General features: G+C 46.5%; 1 protein-coding gene across 4 annotated transcripts in view; it reads left to right on the top strand.

The window, feature by feature from the left end:
• DOP1A (DOP1 leucine zipper like protein A) overlaps positions 1 to 23,071 on the top strand; it is a 237,564-nt gene that overhangs the window by 199,977 nt on the left and 14,516 nt on the right. For all 4 annotated transcript variants that reach the window (XM_029595531.1, XM_029595532.1, XM_029595530.1 and 1 more), the window contains 7 exons: positions 3,344 to 3,453; positions 5,103 to 5,252; positions 5,447 to 5,508; positions 6,058 to 6,210; positions 18,695 to 18,831; positions 21,917 to 21,972; positions 22,234 to 22,398. In XM_029595531.1, the coding sequence (XP_029451391.1) occupies positions 3,344 to 3,453; positions 5,103 to 5,252; positions 5,447 to 5,508; positions 6,058 to 6,210; positions 18,695 to 18,831; positions 21,917 to 21,972; positions 22,234 to 22,398 (833 nt within the window). The remainder of the gene's footprint in view (positions 1 to 3,343; positions 3,454 to 5,102; positions 5,253 to 5,446; positions 5,509 to 6,057; positions 6,211 to 18,694; positions 18,832 to 21,916; positions 21,973 to 22,233; positions 22,399 to 23,071) is intronic.

Below are 23,071 nucleotides of genomic sequence, written 5' to 3'. Positions count from 1 at the left end.
CAAAATAATCCATTTTAGAGGACTGAAATTATCAACTTCTCCAGCTCTTCTCTGCTCAGCTCTCTGTCCTTCCTGCACAGATTAGGAACCAGTGAGGTTGTGTCCCTGAAATAATATTACTTTTGAGCTATGTTTATTTGATCAGCTGGATGCATTGCTTCTTGTTGGAATGGTGCCTTGGGAGGATTTTGTTTGGCTGCCTTATACCTGGTGAGTCCTTGGGCAAGAAGAGAAATGCTGCCTTTTGATCCTGTTGATTAGCAGCTGGAGCACAGTGTGAGACGTGGTTGCAGGTCTGTGCCCTCTTTTTTGAAAAAGTGAACAGAGAGAGGGACAGGGAATAAATTCTGGACTTGATTTCATATTTTCTGCTTTCTGAACTTTAATTCCACCAACCCTAATATCTGCCTTTCTTAAATAGTCTTCCAAGGATATAGATCAAATGTTTAATTCAATTTAGAGATAATCCAAGAATTTTAGGGATCTCTTCTGAGGAGCAAATCATGAGCAGCTCCCTCCTCTCTCCAATCACTGGGGAATCATTTCACGGGCCCTCGCCCTCTCCCTGGCTAGAGAGCAGTCTCAGTGTAATCCCTGGCCTCTCCCTCACAAGATTGCATCATCCCTTTCAGAAGACACAAGGAAAACTACAAGGGCCCCTCCCCCAGATCCAAATGCAAGGCTAGCCTTTTTCTTTCATTGGCTCCCATCCTTGCCAATTCAACCAGCCCCTGATGACAGCCAGCTTTTCAAGTTCAGGATGACCAACCACTGAAAGCTGAAAAAGTCCTCTGACTCAGTTATTTCCATGCCTACTTAACCCTATGCCATCCAAATACATTGGCAAACTGTGTCAACTATATGCCCTTTGGGTCTCCTCCAAAATCAATGCCATGCTATCTCAGGGTTGCATGCCCTCCTCCCTCAAAGAGGTGATAATGAAACCCATCATCAACAGTTGGGTTTGCACCCAAAAATAGTCTCTAGTCTCCCCTTCCTGTTCAATTAAAGAGCTTACTTCAACCTCTTCGATTTCTTGGAGGAGGCCCCTAATCTTTACTCTTACTAGTCAGGGATTCAGAAAAAGCCACAGGACAGAATCCATCCTGCTTGCCTTAGTAAACAACATCCACCTCCAAGTGGATTTTGGTGGAAACTCATTCCTTGTTTTGTTAGATCTTTCTAATAAAAGATCAAATATCATCGATCACCAGCATCTGTTACTGTGCTTATAAGAAATTTGTATAGATGGATTGGCTCGCAAGTGGTTCCCATCATTCCTTAGTGGAAGAACTCAGCCCATTGCTCACTCCAATAAATGCATCCCCCCACCCCCAAAAAAAGTGTAACGTATCTGAAGAAGCCCATTCCTCTCACCAGTCCATTTACATCCAGGCAATCGTATTGAATCCTGTAAGATCGAATTGCATCTATTTGTTGATGATATCTAGCTATGAGCTAAAATACAACAACCAATACTGCCATTTCTAATCTTAACAGTAGACTCTTAGCAGTAGACCAATGGTTCAGCAAATCATAAACATAAACACCACCCGTCCAAGTCAGAGCTTCTTGTGGTAAGCTGATCCGGATGACCTCTTACCCCCATCCTCTATTTCAGAGACCACTTTCCTACTCTTAGACTATACATAGTCTGGTGGTTCATCTTTATCACCAGCTGTCAGTGAAAACCTAAATCTCAGCTCCAGTGAAATCCACATTTATGCCAACAGACAATTATATACCTTCTTCGAAAAATGTGATTTGGCCATTACTATTCACTCCCTCATCACTGCCACATTGACTGTTGCAATTCCTTGTACCATGAAATTCCACAGCACTGCCTCAAACACCTCCAACTATTGCAAAACATCACAGAGAAGCTTTTGGCAGGGGCTAAGTCCAGCCAACTACATGAAGCCTATCCTATATAAGCTCCATTGGTTCCTCCTTGAGAACAGGATGAAATTGAAAATACTTTGTATTGTCTTTAAATTCCTAAATCAAACAGCACTAGCATACTTGTATCAACGCATGTCCATATACACCCTGACAAGAGAACTTTGGTTGTTCCAACAGGCCATTTTATCCACTCCTTTGCTAGCTTATAGCAAGGCAAACCTGCATGAGGCTTCATACATTCAATTTGCTTTACAAAAGATTTGCACATAAAGCAAACCTACTAATCTTCCTTTTGACAAAAAAATCAAAATCTGCCTATTCAGCCAAGCCTCCCCCTGAACTCTGGATCTCCCCACATCTTAATGCTAGGTGTTGTACCTTAACCATGAACACAGTGTCCTACTGTACCATGTTTGCTTATCTTATTGCTAGGTATCCTCCCTATACACCATATATTAGTACTACCTATGCAGTCTTTCAATGTTCAGTTCCAAGTTTGTGTTCTGTATGTCCCCTGTTTGACATATGTACTGCAATTCACATTTTTTGTAATCTGCCTTGTGCCTTTCCTAGGAAAAGGCGGAATATCAAATTGAAATAAGTAATAGAAATTAATGACTAAATAAACAGCAGTATAAGCCCATTTAGAAAAAATAACCCACTAACTAATAAATTGAAACAAAGAGGTTGTTGTGAACTTACTTTTCTTGAATATGCTTCTGTATTTAGTGCACATGTTCTGTATTCTTGCAAGCCGCCCAGGGTCCTTTTATAGAAGGAAGGCGAGACATAAATTGAAAGTGAAATGAAACGATGACATGGTCCAGACCAGCTGGATCTGCTGTAATATATTTAAGGGGAATGTCTCTGGCAGCATTCGCCTGACGTTACCATAGCGGATGTGCATGAGTCAGCCTCTTGTCAGGAAAGACAACATGTGAAATGTTAGTACTTGGAGAGAGCTGATGGCTGTTCGTTAAGGTTGTGCTGTCCATGGCAGGAGCCTCCATCTCCAGAGGGCCTCTGTAAGAACGTATGGCTTCTGCTGAATGTACAATCTGAATTTACCTTCTCATTATATTCAGTTGTTCAGCAACACAATGCAATTATTTGTTGTCTCAGAACAGCAGGAGCAGAGGAGGCAGGGGCTACATGTACTAAATATCGTGGAGGCTGGCATTGAAGGCTTGGCTCTTGTATATTTATTTTGGTCTTCTCAGTTAGGTGGACTGCACAGTGGCAATGTGGAGAGCAAAATTGCAAATTTTAGTGCCCTTGGCATGAAAATTTTATGGCCTTGGAGCATGGCTGGATTTGCATCCTGAATTTTGATGTCCATGATACAGTAAATCCTTCAACAGAAAGTTGCAGTGGGCGCATATGAAAGGGCTGTGTGTAGATCTTCCGGGTGTCACTGGACTGCTCTCTGTCTGTGTTGCAGGTTCTGGCCCATCTGTTGGATATGGTGTTCTACAGTGATGAGAAGGAGAGGGTCATTCCACTTCTTGTGAATATTATGCACTATGTGGTGCCCTATCTGCGCAATCACAGGTATTGTTACACTTTCCCTAGCTGCTGGTTGTATCAGGCTGGAGAAAGCTGGGCTCTGCAGACACCAGCAGCAAAAGAATTGTGCCCAAGGCCTTAAGCAACAAGGGATTTCTGGATCTTGTCCGAAGAAGGGCCCGGGACGGTCTCAAAACCTCTGCCTCCACATTTTATGCAGTCGGGGAAGAATCCATTTTCTCTGGGGAAGGGGATTTGTGACAGACTGCTATGTGTGTGTACCATATATAAAGCTCGTGCAACTGGTGTCTGACTGGACAGCTTTCAGATTTCCAGTGTTCAGTGGAATTTGGCTGTAACTAACTACGGTGTGTATCAGCTGAGCAGTGTTTGCTGCTTCAGGAAGTAGAGGGATAGCTGGTGCATGCTGAAAGGGGGGACGAGGGCAGGAGATTGGCACGAGACCATGTTACCTATTCCGCCAGTTTGGTGTGGGACTTGCATGTCATACAGCGGTGACGCATCATTGCAAAATAGCAATAGTAACATATTTGTTAAACCCAATGATATAAAGTAGCATTTTATCTTATCCGATCTAAACCCATCAGGCCAAACAGCACATTGTGAGACACCCCAGAGGGGCAGGAATTTTAAGTCTGGAGACAAACAGTGAGGTTTTTTTCACCCTGAGGTGGGAACAATTTGCTTCAAAGCAGTGGCTGCTGTCGGGTGGCTTTTCTCACTAGTTCCTTTTAAGAAACTGAACTTTAGGTATTTAGGAAGCCTACTTTGATGAAATACATTTTAAAAAGGGAGCAGGTATTTACAATAATAAAACACTAGTTTGAATGCTTAAGCCAACGTGTATAATCCCACCCCCACTCAAAACTTCCTGTCCTGTACACCCCTAAATTTTCAAAGCAGATTAATGTGCATAAATCCACTTTGAGAATTCTGGCTAAAGTCTATGGATAAAAAGTACCTGCAGACTTTAGCTTATTCGGACTGCTTGAAAATGACCCTCCCCATTCCATCTTTTATAACGTTGCCTTTCTTTTGGCGTGTTACACTTCTGCAAGTACTGTAATTAACTAGAAGTCCAAGCGGAGATGCAGGTGCTCACGTAGCCGGGTCCATCTGGCAGACTGCTCGGGAGACCTGGGAGGCTTTTTAGTAATGGCAGCAGTGATGATAGCATGCATCTAGCAGCTGGGCCTGTCTGGCAGGCTGCAAGTTCTGTCATTGACTAGAATTCCTAGCAAAAATGAGGGCATTTGCATAGCTTGGTCTGTCTGGCAGGCTATGTAGGAAACTTAGCAGGCTGGATGTTTGGGCTGGAGCCACGCTACTGTTGATTATTTAGATTATTACACAGCTTTCTGGTTAAGCATGGGACACGTGGGTGCTGGAAGTAACTAAAAGGGGATCTTGTATGCTCTTCTATCAAAATTGGTGAAGTACAAAGAAGGAAAACAAAACAGTGTGTCCTGGATAAGGAGAAATCTTGTAGGTGGCTGCTGGGATATAGCCTAAGCAGTGTGAACAGAACAGCTGGATGGGCTACCATAGACTGCCATGTTACTATGTGATGGATATGTGTTGCCTTTTTAAGTGTTAGGCGGTTTATAAATTTTAATAAATGTAAATGTAGTGTAGTTGTTTAACAGGTTGTGCGTCTTGCTGTTTTCTTACAGTGCTCACAATGCTCCCAGCTACCGTGCCTGTGTTCAGCTGCTCAGCAGTCTCAGTGGCTATCAGTACACACGGAGAGCATGGAAGAAGGAAGCGTTTGATCTATTTATGGACTCCACTTTCTTCCAAATGGATGCTTCCTGTGTTAGTCAGTAAGCTCTTTCTTTTAGTTTGTGTTCATCTGTCATTGTACAGCCCAACATGCAATTGACACAAATGGCACATTTAAGCCAGCTTGATCCATAAGACCTTGATAAACTGTATCCTAGACATTTAGATTTGAGTGCTGAATTGGAAATGAACATTCTCATCCTTATACATGTATATCTTTCTTTTTCATTTTTAGTTGGAGAGCTATCATGGATCATCTGATGACCCATGACAAAACCACTTTTCGAGATTTAATGAGTGAGTATTGGAGCACAGAAATTTCCAAAGTATCTGAAAAACATGTGTGTGTCTGGGTTTTCTTTTTGGATTAAAATATTCATATTTGCTTAATCTCAGTTTGTGTGTGTGTATATGTATGTATAAGTATATAAGGTGAATTAAAATATAGCATCAAAATAATTTATATTTGCCTTGTTTCCTGATTTACCCCTCATGTCTGTGTGTACACACACACACTTACACACACCTACACACACACTTACTGTAACTAGACTGTGTCATTCTCCAAGGGATGTATACCCCAATCATGGATGCTTTTCAAGTGACTCAGGATGATCTGGCCCCCTCTTACCGAGACCCATACAGTTTTATCATCAGCTGTCCTTGAGGAGGAGTCAGACAGAAGAATTTGCAAGGCACTTTCACACCATCTGAATACTTTAAGCTTAAAAGGAGACACACATTTTCAGATAAATACTTTGTAAACTTCCTCCATGTATACACACGTTACATTACATGGGTGGTAATATTGCAGAGCTTAGTCTCCTCATTGTTCTTTGTTTCCAGCACGAGTGGCTGTGGCACAGAGCAGCTCTCTGAGTCTGTTCACTAACCGGGATGCTGAACTGGAGCAGCGGGCCATGCTCCTCAGAAGACTGGCCTTTGCTATTTTCAGCAGTGAAGTGGACCAGTACCAGAAGTATCTTCCAGATATACAAGGTCAGGAAAATAGAATTTAATTTCTAGACGTCAAGGGCCTCTTTCAAAGAAGGCTTTCATTCTCCCCATGGTAGATGAACTTTAGTTACTGGCACAGTTGCATTTTACAGTTCTTCCTTTTTTAGCTTGTGAACTCACTCTACTTTAGAGGAATGCTGGCCTAAGGCTTGTAGAACTGGTTTTTCTCCGAGGACAAGCAGGTTGGGTGACATCATCAGATGGAGCCCGGTCCAGAACTTTGATCTTAAAGATTCTAGAATTTTCAAACATGCCCTACTGAGCATGTGTAGATGTAGTTATCACCTTGCCCCCTAGGCAGAGACCCTAAGTCTCTTTTTTTTTTTTTTTTTCCTCCGGAACCGTGTGGTCACGGGAGCCGTGTGTGTCATGGTATTCAGCTTTGCTCTTTCTTCACGGTTTTTTAAATTGATTTTTTGTAGAGCTACAGCTGTTTTTCTTTCTTTTACCTTTCACTAGTTTTGTTTCCTTTTTTTCCTCTTCTTTCCACTGTGCTGCATGGTGGACCTTAGTCACTGTGCAGCCTGGCAGAGTCTAATACACCTTATTAAATAAATACTGCTCTTGCAGCTTAGTGTTTGTATCCTCTCCTTGCTCTGTCTTTTTTTGTACCTTTGTCAAGTGCTGGCAGGAGTGAATAAATGCAGTCCGTGTGTGATCTGTGTAGGCCGCTGAGCATGGGGACTGAGTTCTACCCAGCAAGAGTTTCATGTCGTTCCACCAAATGATCGGCATCCGTGGAGGTTCAGACAGAGAAGAGATCGAGGACCACACCTTTCCTGTGGGGTGGAGAGCTCATCCTACCCACATTAACAAGAACTAGTCTCCATGAGCAGGAGCCCTGGAAGTCGTAGCCTTCTCTCCTGCTTGCCTGTGATGGCAATGCAGTCTCCTTGTGAGAAAGGGTGAGCAGGAGCCTGGGTAAGCAGCTTGCTGCTGCACCTTAAGTGCCATGCCCAGTAATGGTTGCTCGTGCACATTTGTGACCAGCGTACCGATGATCTGACACGTTGGTCAGGACCGTGTCAGGCACCAGGACTGCCATTGAGCGCCATGGTCACCTTGATGTCGTCAAGGTGTTAGGGCGCCCTCAATGCCATCGAGGTGTGTGACAGCCTTCGATGCCGCAAGGGCCATGTGAACACCAGCAAGCGCCATGTGAACACCAGCAAGCGCCATACACGCTTGAGGGCACTGTTTGGATCCTTTTGAGCTGAATGCATCTGTGGGCGCCGTAGAGTCTCGATGGACCGGAGGAAATCATCTACCTTAGTGTCATCAAACGCCTTGGGCCTCGATGTGGAAGAGTATCAGCACTGACCTCTAGTGTCGGAGACCAGGACTTCCATTGAGCGCCATGGTCCCACTCAATGCCATCGAGCTGAGTGACCTTGATGCCGTGGCTGGCGGCGGTGCAGAGCTGCCTTGATGCCATTGATGTGCGGGGTTTGCCATGGAGGCCTTCGGGCATGTTGGCCAGCGATGACATTCATTGCTGCTCATGACTATTTTGAGCACCATTGACGGGACATTTGGATTGCTATTAAGCACGGTAGTTGTCATTAAGGCCATTGACCGCTGAGGCTTCTGAGAGCCCTCAAGTGCCACGGAAGCCCTTGGGTGACAAGGGTTTCAGCGAACTTGGTGCTGTCGAACACTGGGGTCGCCATCTACCCAAGGCACCCTGGAGCACCAAGGCAACCAGGTGCAGTAATCCAGTGCGCTTTAGGCTCCTTTGCAGTATCCAGATGGGGCATTGTGCTGTCTCATCACTAGGCCTCGGCTATCAGGCACCATGGATGCTGATGATCTCGGAGGTCCTGAGCTGCTGGCATCAGGGGGCATCAGAGGCCCCGCCTGGCTTCGTGCACCATCAGTGCTAATGAGCGCTAGGCTTGCTGTCGAGGCTATTGCTAGCCATAGCCGGTGCCACAAGCTCACAGCATTGATGCCCTCCGACGTTTAGGTGAGCCAAGAGGAACCATCGAAGGCACCAGCAATCATCGGTTCCTTTGAGCACTGATGTTGGGGCTGCAGATCCTCTGCCTGCAGGTACCCCTGGCATTCTTGGTGCAACCAGTCCATCGATGCCTTCGGGTACCGGGCTCTCTATCTGTGCCGCCAAGCTGTCAATGTCCACAGGCGCCAGGGATGGTGCTATATACTGTCTGCTCAAGACACAGTCAAGCGCTGTTGAAGCCCTGGGTGCAGCATCGTTTGGTGCCATTGATGCGATCCATCACAGGTGAGCACAAGAATGCTATGGGCCCCAGTGGGCACCAATGGATGCAATCAGATGCCGCAGGATACTACTGCAGAGCACCATGGGCATTCCCTATGCAATTTCAAGGGCTGTGTTCAGCCTCTTGGATTGTTATCAGGTACTTGGGGGTACCATGGGGGTGAGGCCATAGAATGCCACCATGCCATAATCAGATCCCCAGTGGTACTGGGGCCGCCGCCGACATACTTTTCCTATTCACTCCATTGGGAGTTCGTGCGACAGTGGAACACAGCATGCACAGTCGGGTACAGCTGGGGTCATCTACTCCAAGCTACCGGGCACTGGCAGGCAGCATTCTCTCTGTTGGTGCAGTACACAACCATGCCAGGGTTCTACCATTAGTGCATCAAGGTATCATCACACTTCTCATCTGTACTGCACCATAAGGGGCTAGGGAGCACTGGCGAGGAAGGCGCCATCACATGCTCTGTGATTGTTTTTTGGCAGTGTGCAGCCACCAACTCTTAATAGGCAGTGCTTGGTATTTGCTGTGCTGTGGGTTTCTACCACAAGCACAGCGAGTAGGTTCATAGGTCTGCCTACATATACAGTGGAGGATACTATTCTTCCAGTTGCCTTCTACTGTATGGGGTTTCCCTTGTGGCAAGCACAACAGTTTGTATGCCAGAGCCACAGGACTAACCTAAGACTGCATTCCTGGTCGAACCCCTGTGTCAATGGATTCCAGGAGAGTAGTGTCAGGAGTCTTCCTCAGAAGAGGACTGCCTTTTGACCCCTCCCGTAATAAAAATCACCTTTGTGGGGAAACCCCTGGGGCCCTGTCCCTTGTAGGTTTATCGCTGAACTGGAGCCTCAATTCTTTTGAATCGGTGTATCTCCTTATAGGCCAGGACTGGGGAAAAGCAGCGGTGGTCCCTGCACCGTTTTTGCTGGGGTCCCTCCTTTGATTTTCATGGTGGCCTACCCCATCTGAGGGTGGCCGCAAGTGGCAAATTTGGTTGCTTGTGAAGCTCAGTGATGAGTGACTGTAAGCCAACTCTCACCTGGAGAGTTGGAAGGTTTTTCAGGATTGGATGATCCCAATTCCTATTGCTTTCCTGTCCCTTCAGCAAGGGGAGATATGAAGGTTTCCAGGGTGACCCTTATGGGTCCCCACCCCTTCCGGATGCCTGGTTGTTCACCACTACAATGGGTATCCCTCATTCTCTGTTTCCCGGAGAAGAGATGTCACTACTTCTGACTGGCAGTCGCTCTATTCCTTGCAGGATCCGAGAGCCGGTCAGGCGATAGCACTCTCCTTAGGTCATCCTAAGGCACATCTGATCTATTTCATGAAGGAGCCATTCTAGATTTGGTCTCCCTGTTGTACTAGTAGTCTCCTCTTTTGGGCAGAGCCCCAGTGAAGATTAGGGTTTTTCCCCATCTGAGAGTCACCTTTGATACCTGCTGAGCTCAGTGGACTTTTGTGGAAGACTACTATTGCCAGTCATTCTCACCTGCGGGACCCTACCTCAGTCAGGAGGGTTCTAGTCCATCTAATTGGCAAGTATGCCTTTCAATCTTGCACAATGTCCATGACTCAGGGAGTTGGGGAACAAGATACTCTGCAACAGAAGTGCTATTCTTTGGTTGCAGTGGCTTGCAACCTATACTTCTCCATTTTAGGGATATCCCTGTCTGCGGACAGGAGAGTCCTGGTTCATTTACTGGACTGCATGCTTCCTTGGGGAAGTATATGTAATCATGGCTGAGGTATTAATACCTAAGCCAGGTTGGTGGTCACACTGACCCTGCCCTGGTACCCTTAGGGTTCCCAGGTCGGTGAAGAAATCCTGTTCTACAGAGGTTTGCATTTGCGGCACCCCGGTTTCCTGTCTCTTGGTGGAGTGTTTCTGGATTTCTTCCCTGGGAAATTCACTCTGTTTCAGCTGTTCCAAGAAGGCTGAGGGCTCTATCTTGGTAGGTAACTCCCTACTGGAATCAGCAGTGAGTTATTTGCTTGGAGTTGAGATATACAACCTAGCGACTTCTTCTTCCCCTGCAGTCCAGTGGTCTGCCTTGTGTTCTTCACGTCTTCTGGCTTCCAGTTGGAGTATCGAGGAGAGGGGAAGAAAAGCTAGGGCATTCATGGTATATCTTAGTGTATTCCTGCAGGGAAAGATATTCCACCTTTTCCCTATATTTTTGCCAAGTCTGGCCAGTACTGCCTTTAGCTTTTCTCATTTCACTGGGTTGTTCACAGCTTTTCAAAACTTTATCGTTAATTCATAAGACACTTTACAATGACAAAGTAGAATGGCTTACTGCTGCCCTTCATTTCCATACTCCACAGAGAATTACGAGATCAGCAAGTAATGGGACTTTACCGATACCCTCCCCCAAATCAGCACACCTAAACACTGAAAGAGAGTGAGCTATATCACTTGCAGGGCCGCAATTATGGAGCTCCTTACCACAGGATTTAAGATTAGAAAGTGCCTTTCTGCTCTCTTGAATTATCCTGTAGATAGGATGGATAGCCCTGCCCTTGACAGGGTGCAATGTGAGTGAGCGTCAGGCCTAACTTACTCCCTGCTTGGGGTCTGGGCTACTGATTGCATTCAGGGATTGCCTTTCATCCTCTGAAACTCTTGATGCTGTCCTGCATGGTCAGCTATGTCTGGTACTTTGGCACGTAGGGTCTGTCACAGACCCTGCCGTTGTTGCTGATTATTCTTCCAAGCGTTGCTTGGCTTTTTCTGCCTATTGTGCCTATCAGCCAAACATGGGACACACTTCTGCAGATGCATTCTGTCCTTCAGATGCTAGTGGACCGCAGTTTCTTTCTAGAAACCTCTCTGGCCCCAGTTGGTTTTTCAATTGTCTTGTAACACTGAAGGAAACTATGCGGTCTTCATCCAAGAGTTCTTCTCATGTTTACATCTTTAGATTTTTCCTGTATCAAGGAGGTGCTAACTTACCTACGTTGTCAGGGTTTACTGATCCGAAATCCTGCTTGTAATATTGTCCGGGATGCGGAGTATGTTTCTTGCTGGTATTCGCATCAATCCCTTGCCTTAGGCATTTATGTTATGCATGAGGGTTTTGTGTCTAATTCTTTTCTATGGTTTTCTCTTTGTAGATCCAACCTCTTTTCCACCTAGACCCCTTTCTGGGTCAGCTGCCTCACAAGCAAAAGGGAGAGAGGTGGTGCTTTCAGCACTGTGTGGTTTCCTGCTTTGTCCTGTTCAAACAGCCTATAGCTTGGGAATCACCCATGTGTGAGGACTACCATCCTGCTTGTCCTCTGAGAAAGCAGAGTTGCTTACCTGTAACAAGTGTTCTCTGACGACAGCAGGATGTTATTCCACACAAAACCCACCTGCCTGTCCTGGGAGTTGATTTCTCCATGTATAAACTATACATTGGACTGAGGGACACTGCCTAGGGGGTAGGGTGATAACTACAACTGCACATGCTCAGTAGGGCATGTTTTGAAAGGGTTTGAGATCAAAGTTCTGGATTGGGCTCCATCCGATGTCACCCATATGTGAGGACTAACATCCTGCTGTCCTCTGAGAATACCTATTAGAGGTAAGCAACTCTGCTTTACCCTGCTTCTTAAATGTTGCCAAACCTTTCTGTACACTCTAAAGAGAAGTACATCATTCTATAATGAATTCCCCTTTGTCTGTCGCCCCACCCTATCCATTCATGCCCAGAAGCTTTGTGAGAAAACTCTGAAAGAAAGCTCCAAGTTGATTAGAGATAGAAGTCACATTAGCTATCTCTGTAGCTTGATTACTCTTGGGAGAATTCTGCAATATTGTGGGACACAGAATTTGTGCAGAATTCCCCCTCCTGGGCAGAATTTTCTTTTTTTGCAGAGAATTTTAAGATGCCTGGTGGGCTGCGAGCGGATCCCATCTTTCTCATAGCTGAAAATGAAGGAAGCCCCAGTGAGCCACGAGCAGAGGCTATCCTGCTTGTGGCTGAAGACGAGGGAGGCACTGGTGGGCCGTGTGTGAAGCCTATCCCTTTTGCAGCCAAAGTGGAGGGAGGCCTGATGGGCCATGAGCAGAATCCATCCCGCTCATGGCTGAAGACGAGGAAGTCCCTGGTGGACTGTGAGGAGCCAATCCCACTCTTGGCCAAGGAGTAGTGAACAGCTGATGACATCAACATGGCCTGTGTGTGTGTCTATGCAGAATGACAAGCACGGGAGGGTGTGAGTGTATGATTTAGAGTCTGTATGCCTGAGTGAGGGTGTGTATTGTGAGAGGGAGCCTGTGTTGAAGGGGTGTGTGTGAGAGAGAGAGCGCCTATGTGCAGGGGTGTATGAGTGTGCAAGAGAGAAGGAGCCTGTGTGAGTGCATGTTTGCCAGAAAGAGATGGACGCTATATGAGGGGAAAGAGATGTGTCAATAGAGGGAGTCTGTGTGATCAGTTAGCCGAAAACTGTTAGTGATCTCAAGGTACTTCAACAAAGCACACTTGACATCCAAGCATCTTAACTCTCTAGCATGAGTATCTGTAGCATCCAAACTTGAAAAAAAGGATGGTTCAAGTGAAATGATGAAAACATCTATGGTCAAAAGGAAGGAACAGTCTTCAAGGAAACCCCAGAATCCGAAATCCTCAAAAAGGATTTTCTACCAGACAGCGCCTGCAATTCTAAAATGTTTGGGCAGAACAAATGGTCACCAAGAAAACAACCTTCAAAGTGAGATCCTTCATAGTGGCTCTCTTAAGAGGTTCTAACGGCTCGGCACTTAAGAACTAAATTAAGGTTCCAAGAAGGACACAACTTCTGAACCAGAGGATGCCGCTAGAGTCTCTACCTTTACTTTGCCTCAGAGTCAGCCCAATGCTACCACCTGAACTCTGAGAGAATTTAAAAGATAACCCCGCTCACCAAGCCTTTCTGCAAAAAGGCCCAAATATAAGCTATGGAGGCTCCGCACACGAGATCTCAAAAACTTTCCTTATCCTCACATATGCCAAAGAGGTGGAAGTCTTTCTTACTTGCAAAAGAGTAGCAAGCATATCTGAGAAAGCACTTAAGCGCTTCCTCTCAACAGCCAAGCCATGAGACAGAAGCGCTCCGCCTGGTTGGAATAATGGGACCTTGGCGCAGAAACTTCAGCAGATGGGTGAGCCTCACCAGGCCATCCACCACTAAGTTTATCAGAGCTGCAAGCCAAGATCACCTCAGCCACTTCAGTGCCACCAGGATTACCTCGCCTGGATGGATCTCTATCCGCCGCAAGACTTTACCTACCAGAGGCCACGGGGAAAACACTTACAGAACAGTGCGGCTAGGCCAAGGCAGAAGTAAGGCGCTGACCCCTTCTGCTCCCTTCTCTGACTGAAGAACCGCAGGGCCTTGGCATTTTGGAAGGTCGCCATGAGATTCATGTGTGGCCTGACTCATCTTCGGATAATGAGATGTATTGCTTCCTCTGAGAGTTCCCACTCTCTGGGATCCAGCTGCTAATGGCTGAGGAAATCCTCTTGCACATTGACCATTCCCGCTATGTGAGAAGCTGCTAACAGTGCCAGATAATGCTCTACCCAGTGGAACATTGCCTGGGCCTCTTGAGCCACTGCCTGACTTTTGGATCCACCCTGTCAGTTGATGTAAGCCACAGTCATTGCATTGTCCGACAGGACCCTCACAGGCTTGCCCCTCAACAGCAGAAATGCCTGCAATGCCAATCTCACTGCCCTTTTTCTAAGTGGTTGATGGACCACATTGCTTCGTCCATTGACCATAGACTCTGAATAGACTGGTCTTGACACACTGCTCCCCATCCGGAAAGATTGGCACCAGTGTAACAACTGTCCAATCCGGAAGCTTCAAGTCCACCCCTCAATTCAACTTAACCTGAACAAGCCACCACGAGAGGCTGGACCTGGCCAACTCTGTTAAAGGAAGCAGCAGTTGAAACTGCCCCAACCACAGATTCCAGTGGGAAAGCAACACTGACTGTAAAGGTTGCATATGAATGAATGCCCATGTAACCAACTCCAACGTGGAGGCCATAGAGCCGAGAACCTGCAAGTAATTCCAGACCCTGGGAACCTGCTTCCGCAGCAAAGCTCGGACTTGTAGCTGTAACTTAGATATGCGCTCGTCTGTAAGAAAAACCTTCCCCACCTTGGTATCAAAATATGCCCCCCAAAATTCCAACACCTGAGAAGGGGAAAGATGGCTGAATCAAGAGGCCCTCCCTCTGGAGAACCACCACCACGACTACTATCACCTTGGAGAAAGTCCAGGCCACTGTCGCCAGACCGAATGGAAGGGTGCAAAACTGAAAATGCCGTCCCAGGACCATGAATCTGAGATATCTTTGATGGTCAGTTTGGATTAATATTTGCAAATACACCTTGGGCAAGCCTTGAGAAGCCAGGAATCCCCCCTTGTGCACTTCCACAATCATGGAACATCAAATCTAAAATGGACAAAAAATAAATGGAATAGCGGCTCTTCCAGAGATACAGAAACAACGGCTTTCAGTAACCACAGACGGTCGACTGCTGTACTACAAGTCTCTTTCTCTCGTATGAGCAGGGGGAGCAATGAACAAATCTCTTCGCAGATAAGAAAACTCTAAAGTGTAACCTTGTCTTATTACGTTTAGCACCCACTGATCCATGTGTTCATGGCCCACTGCTTGTAAAAAAAAAAAAAAAAAAAAGTCAACCGACCCCCCCCCCCCCCTCTGCAGCTGGTACCGAGGAGTGGACCGGCCTCGCATCCATTGGGCGGACTTGGCTCCACCACTTCCCTGGCTACAGCCATCCCTATTTGATCTGCGCCCGCGAGAGGACTGATTCCAGGATGATTGCCATCCGGCAGACTGGTTCTGGGTGCCCCTGATAGCCTTGCTGGGCCGGAAAACTTTTATTGCCTGAAAAGAGAGTGCAAAGGTAAAAGACCCTTTCCTTTTAGGCTTATCCTCAGGCAATTTATGACCTTTATTCTCCCTGAGAAGTTTGATCATCTCTTCTAAGTCTTGTCGAAAAAGCAGCTTCCCATCAAAAGACAAAGCTCCCTGCTGAGACTTAGATGACACCTGCGCCGACCAAATCCTCAACCAGAGGAGTCTCTTGGCTGAAACCGTTGACATCAGTGTTCTCGAAAAAGTTCAAATGAGGTCATATAGTGCACAGACTCCATAGGCTGTCACGGCTGCCAGCCGCTTAGCCTCAAGGTCAGACATGGCCCTGTCTGCCTGCAACTGCTGAACCCAGCAGAGACATGCCCTTAGCATAACACTGCTGCCACTGCAACCCATATGTCAAGGGCAGACACCTCAAAAACTTTCTTGAGGTGAACCTCCAGCTTCCTGTCCTGAAGGTCCTTTAGCACTGTAGCACCGGGCATCTGAATGGTGGTGGTCTTTGTAACAGCCAAAACTGCTGGGTCCACCTTCGGTACCCTGGAGTTACAGCGTATCTTCCTACACGGGGTACAATTTGTCCATTGCTCTGCGCATCTTCAGGCCATCTCAGGAGTTTCCCACTCCCTGAAACCAACTTCAATAGACTTATGGAAAGGAAAGGCCCTCACCGGACCTCGGAGACACTCCATAATCGGGTCCATCCACTCCTTATCCGAATCTTCCTGCGGAAGCTGTATCCCCAATTCCTCCAGAATATGGGGTATCAGGGGGTCCAACTCTTCCCTGTGGAACAGCTGAACCACTTTTGGATCATCTTACCTCCATGGCTGGGCCAGTCCCTGGCGCTTCTTCTGCATTTTAACCAACATAGTGATCTCCGACACCCCCCCCCCCCCCCCCCTCCACAGGGCTTGTGCCTGCGGACCCTCATCGTTCTCAGAAAACACGGTCGCACTTCTCGAGGCGGGTAGCCCAGGGACTCTCCGAACCCTTGTGGCCTCAACCGCCTTAATGGGTCCAGCCCTCTTCGCCGGATGCAAGCGCACTGGGGACCCCTGGCTACCCTTGCACCAACCCACAGCTTTCCTGGCCAAGAACACCTCGTGCATCAAAAGCACAAAATCAATAGAAAAAAATCTGAGGCTCCCTGCTCTTTCCTCATCACCAGAAGGGGTCCCTCTAGCCTGTTGATCTCACCCAGAGGCCCTATGAGCTGGGGAAAGAGGTGGGAGGGATTTCCCCTCTCCCCCCCCCCCCCCCCCCCGCGGCCCGCAAAGCAGCCACGAGAGTGAATAAAATGGCCGCCGTTCCTGCACTTAGCGGGAAGGAGCCATCCACTGCCTGCAGCACACCGGAAAGCCTGCCAGGCTTGTGCCGCCTCCCCAATACTGCTGGAACGGGCACTGACGACCCCTCTCCTCCGGAGAGGCACTGAGTGCATCGATCGTCTTGGGAGAGACGCATGCGCGTCCCTGCTGACCTCCCAACTAGGGCCGCGTGGCAACGCCGCAAGGCACAGGGGGCTCCCGGAACGCGTGACAAAACAGCCGCCGGAGCCACCCACCGGGGAAATTGGCAGCAACGACCGCTGGAGGACAGAGGGACAAGGAGAGCCGCTCAATCAGCCTCAAAAAAAGAAAGCAGTATTTTTTTTTTTTTTTTTTGGTTGTAACTTTAATGACGCTGCCAAACAAAGAAATAAAGAAAGACTTTGTTCCCTTTAAAGAAGATTGTCTGCAGGCTCTGACTGTCCTCCTGTGGGCAAGCGAACTGGGACCCCCAGCTATCTGCCTGTGCCGGCGATCAAGGACTGAGCACTAAGGGTCACCATCCCGCTGCTCGTCCACCTCAAAACCAGGGAGGATGGCTCCACCAGGACCTATCAACTCCCTGGGAGGCTTTTTCCAAATTTTCTTTTCTTTCTGGTTTTGTTTTTTTTTGGTTTTTTTTAAGGCACAGACTACAGGTTTTACACCTCCACCATCTGCTGGAGACAGAAATACTGAGGCACCTTCTCTGTCTCCATCTGCTAGAGGGGAGGCAAAACCCTGGAGTCTGGACTGAACTGGGTATGTACAGGGAAACTGCTGTTCATCTGCCCCTATCCACACTGGACCTGTAAAATGAGTATAAACAATGAGTGTTTTAATTAAAGCGATTTAAAAATACACGAGTTTGCCTCCACACTGCAGGGCTTCTAAATGATTCTTGAGACCCGGTCTCAATACACAGTCTAGTACAACCTCAAGCACTGCTCTAGAGAACTGTTCTAGCCAACCTGGTTTTAGGAGAGGGTGCACATGTTAAACTGGTTTAACTGAAGGCTTACAGCTAAACCGCTGCTGAGGATGCTTATTCAGGCTAGTTACGCAGTGTGCATGGGGAGGAGTCTATATGAAAGGTTAGGGGTCGAGGTAACAAAATGTGGATAAAATTGTAAGCTAAACTGTAGTGCATGTCTTCTTTACTTCCATATGGAAGAAGCATGAGGTGACAGCAACAGCTCTACATACAGTGAGTGCTGCATAATGGTAACAATTGTGCTTCTAAAAGTGCCTTCCTCCAAGAACTTATATAATGATACAGTTGCACATATAACAATTCAGCGTCTCTGGCTTGGGGAGGAGGCTTTGGGGTTAGAGGGTCTCTGGCCCAAAGGTCTCGGATTTGAGTGTCCCAGTGCTTAGCTTTTTTTTTTTTTTTTTTTGCTTGGAAATGTAACTCCTGAGCCAGAGATGGAGTAAAAGTTAACTCGCATTTCTGGGGCTAGTTAATGGTGCTGTACCAGTGTGGTCCTGGACCAGGACCCCCACATCAGAAACTCCAGGTCTAGGACCATTAATACAAGTCGATGAAAATAGGAGTTAACGTTTTTCATCTCTGACCTAGGAGTTAAATTTCTAGCATTAAAAAAATAAACCCAGGAGTTAAACCTGTGCGTGCCTCCCTGCGTCGGGGAACGATAGCTAAAGCCTTCATGAAGATGGGATTTACTTGGAGATGTGGTAATTAGTGTGTACATTTTTACTAACGTTTTGTGTATGCCTTTTGTGTGCTAAAATCCTTGTTAAATTGTGAGTAAAGACGAGCGCACAAACAGGAGTAAACCTGTGCGCTCAGCTGGCGCACCTTATTACATCAGGCTCGAAATTCAATTTAGTTTCACTTCATACAGAAAGTATTCCAAAAATAAGAATGCAAAAGAGAGCAAATCCAGAGCATGAGCCGTCCAAGCGACTCTGCAGTTCACACACCCTTGAACGAGGGGGTTCTGAAGAGAGAGCCTGGGAAGGTTGTTGGTATTATTCTGTGGTTCTGTTTTCTGTTTCAGAAAGATTGGTCGAGAGTCTGCGTCTGCCGCAGGTGCCCACGCTGCACTCCCAGGTCTTCCTCTTCTTTCGCGTGTTGCTCTTACGAATGTCTCCCCAGCACTTAACCTCCCTGTGGCCGACCATGATCACAGAATTGGTACGTGTCTGCCACGCCAAAGGGGGCGGGAGGCGTGTGTTTACTGACGTTCTCTGACTAAGGCCTATGTTCTTAATCTGATTTTTGGAGATATCAGTCAAGTTGCAGCCTAAGCAATCCTTGGTATGTTCTAAGGTGTATTGTATCTGAAGACAGGAGAGTGGCCAGTGTAACCTCGATACTTATAAATGGGCTCTAGGGGTGACCCGGGAAACAATAGACTGGTGAGCCTGACTTCAGTGCCGGGAAAAATCGTGGAAAATATTGTAAAGAACAAAATCGCAGAACATATAGACAGACATGGTTTAATGGGACACCGCCAGTATGGATTTACCTAAGGGAAGTCTTGCCTCACAAAGGGGTTAATAAACATGTGAATAAAGGTGAACCAGTAGATGTGGTGTATTTGAATTTTCAGAAGGCATTTGACAAAGTGCCCCATGAGAGACTCCTAAAAAATTTTTTTTTTAAAAAGTAATGAGATCAGAGATAGGCAATGTCCTTTTCTGGATTATAAATTGGCTATAAAAGATTGGAAACAGCGAGTAGGATTAAATGGTCAGTTAAAGCAGATAATGTACCTGGGTTTAAAAAAGGTTTGGATAAGTTCCTGGAGAAGTCCATAAATTGCTATTAATCAAGTTGACTTAGGGAATAGCTACTATTGCTGGCATCAGTAGCATGGGATCTTCTTAGTGTTTGGGTACTTGCCAGGTACTTGTAGCCTGGATTGGCCACTGTTGGAAGCAGGATGCTGGGCTTGATGGACCCTTGGTCTGACCCAGTATGGCAACTTCTTATGTTCTTAGAAATAAAACCCCAGATTGGCCAATGTCGAAGACTGGACGCTGGACTGAGTGGAACTATGGTCTGAACCAGCATGGCACATTATATTCTTACGTTCAAAGATCTTTTGAAAGCTCCTACTTTACCATTCCTTCCTTTATGAATTTCAGGAAGTTGGGGCGCTTTGTGCCATTGCCTCCTCAGAACCCCTATGCAGGCATCCCGCTGAAGCAGAATACAGCAGGGAAATCTCAAGGCTAAACCCATGGGGAAGCTTTTTTTTTTCTCTTTTCAAGCAAGATGATCCAGCAGCAGCTCACTCTGTGCCAGTAGGGAAACAGGAAAAGCTGACAGGGAAGGGGAGACATGGCCAGCTGTGTCACAATGCAGTACAGTTGGAAGGGATCCCATCAGTTGTGAAAGCACATTGTAATTTTGAAACTCATCATAAAGCGTCTTACCACAAACCTGAAATCTCAAAAGGAACAGACTTATCTAATGATAATACCATTGTCAGCATGAAAACTGTTACAGGTTACTATTAGTAGCTGTGTTACATAATCTGCTAACATGAAAACTATTACTGCACCATCAGTAACTCCAATCCGCTGGCACTGTACAATAAGTTGGCTGGGAAGCAGCTGCCTGGGCTGATGCAGGGATTTGGTCTCGGTGAGTTCTGTGTGTCGGGCACCCTGCCTGAGCCTAGTGCAGAAATGCTCAGACGCTGCAGATAAGGTTAGTGGCTTGAGGGAAGGATGGTTTGTCATCCGCTCTGGCAGTGATTCCCTACCATTTTTTTTTTCCAGTTTGAAAGAAACTTAACAGAATTCATCGACCCATCTCATAGTCAAATTCCTCCAGCTTTTCCTAAGCAAGAAACCTCCGGCATTCACATGGTGCTGTGACCGGAGCCAGCCGTGCAGTTCCACTTTAGAGGATGTTCACAAGCTTCGCTCTAGTTGACTTATGTTTACCTTTTCATGTTCACAAACATGGCTCACAGTGCAACCTATTTTTTGGTCCTTGCCACTAAGCATTAGCCACAGATATATTGTTAGTGGCCAGTTTGTGGCCAACTAGCCTCCATTATAAGTGCTGCCTCTTTCGCAGTAAGCACAGCTGGAAAGAAATGAACTAGACTGAACGCAGTCTGTTAAGCATTTTCTTTCATTTTCTATGTCTTTGAATTGGTTCTAAGAGCCCAATATTTAAAAGCCCTAGGTACCTAGTGTAATGGGAGGTACACCCCATTATTCAGATTAAAGGGGAGTGAAGGGGAAGAGGAAGCCAGTGTAAGCAGAACTTCGGGAGGGGATAACTACACCTCCTAGGGCTGAGGGAAAAGGAGATTGTGCAAGACCAGGAACCAGGTGGTGACCTGATTAAGAAGGACCTACTGGATATGCATAGCTGGTGGGGAAACCAAAGGGAGGAGGACAGCATGGGAAAGGAGAGGAAGATGCTAGCATTTAACAGCAGAAAAAGTCCCCAAATGGATTGCAGTGGGAGGAGTAGGAAAAACTGAAAATCTTGGCATTGAAATGTGAGTAATTCAGTTTGTGGGTTTCCTACAAAGGAGAAATAGCCACTGCTATTAATTGCATCAGTAGCATGGGATCTTCTTGGTGTTTGGGTAATTGCCAGGTTCTTGTGGCCTGGTTTGGCCTCTGTTGGAAACAGGAATCTGGGCTTGATGGACCCTTGGTCTGACCCAGCATGGCAATTTCTTATGTTCTTATGAGGAGGTGGCAATCCTCCCCAGCTATGGAGAAGTAACCGGGCTGGGGGCAGGGCAGTCAGCACTGAATTGTCATACAGTGAGATACTTATGCTGGGGACAAATTGATCAGCAGAGAACTGCTGTCTATAAGTGACGGTACTGGAGGAGAAAACCAGAGCTATTTCAGACTCAGATGTTCTTTTAGCTCATATTCCAACTCCGTTGATTGTAGGATCCTGCAGAGGGAACTGGCCGGGGAAGCTCCAGCAGCGGAATTCTACCTGGCGGGTCCCTACACTAGACTCTTCACATTTAAAAATATGCTTCCAATCAGTACCTAATGTTAGGTGCTTGAAATCACAAAGTGCCTTAAAAGGGGATAGGGGCACACATTTAAGCACTTGGATCTTGGCACGTCAATACCTGGCCTTAGTTTATGCATCTTAAAATCCATGTAGGCACCTATGTGCAGCCTGATTTTTGAGGCACTATAATCAGCCACTGCAATTCTTTTGAAAACAGGCTCTTTGTTCTTGTTGAAAGGACTGCATTTTAAATGTGACTTTTCACCTCCAGGTTCAAGTGTTTTTGCTAATGGAGCAGGAACTTACTGCTGATGAAGATATCTCAAGGTAAACGCCTTTCTTTGACAGTATTTATTTCCTTGCTCCTTTAATCTAGGTGCTCTTGGATCAGTAGGTGTCTTCTAGTGGATTGGTTCAGAAGGCCACATTTTCCTTTGTATTTTATGCATGTTCATAATCAAAAACCGGTTTGTTATGCGTATGTAATTACCAGACTTGGGATTAAGTTAGCAAAATTACATGTTTTTATGAATGAAATACCAGGCTAATACATTTCAATACCTGCCAATTATACTCTCCTCCTTTTAGGACTTCTGGCCCGTCCATTGCCGGTTTGGAAACTACATATACAGGGGGGAATGGCTTCTCCACGTCGTACAACAGCCAGAGATGGTTAAACCTTTACCTGTCTGCATGTAAATTTCTGGATTTGGCTTTGGCATTACCCTCAGAGAATCTGCCTCAGTTTCAAATGTAAGTTAACAGGCCATAAGGACTAGCATGTTAAAACATTGTACATACATTTTGGGTTCTTCAGCTGTCTTGTGTCAGAGCAGATGAAACATTGTTTTACCGAGTTTTTTGTTTTGGTTTTTTTTTTTAAACCTATACCCAAATTTCTCTTCGTGAACATACCCAGATCAGCCCAGACAAGTGAGTTTGTGCATCCCTACCAGCAGATGGAGGCAGAGAACAAAAACTTTGAGGAACTGCTACATAATCGAGGGTGCCACTTGCAATCTCTCAGTATTTCTCTGTCTCTAGCAGATAGTAGAGGTGCAAACCTGCAGTCCTGACAGATTCTGGAGTCTAGGAGATTTGGAGACTTGGATCTGCTCCCCAAGGTGTCAGGTTCCTTAGTGGGGCCATCCCTCGGGTTGAGCCGGGCGACCAGGGTCGGTTGGATACCCTTGGCTGTTGTAGCCCACTACCTTCGGGGTCCCTGATAGCCAGGTGACTGGCTTCCTCTTCGTACCCTGAAGTCCCCTCCTGCCCACTGCTGGCTGTGTTCAGGGAAGTATCCCTTTTTGTTGCTTGTCGGGTTTTTTTTTTTGTTTTGTTTTGTTTTTTAAACAAAGGAAGCACTTAGAGGTATAGCAACGCAGCAAGTTTGAGCCAGGAGAATCGTCCTGTAGAGCAGTGCCAG

Source organism: Rhinatrema bivittatum, chromosome 3 (assembly GCF_901001135.1).
Source record: "Rhinatrema bivittatum chromosome 3, aRhiBiv1.1, whole genome shotgun sequence".
NCBI lineage: Eukaryota > Metazoa > Chordata > Amphibia > Gymnophiona > Rhinatrematidae > Rhinatrema > Rhinatrema bivittatum.
This window is presented reverse-complemented; position numbering and strand designations above follow the sequence as displayed.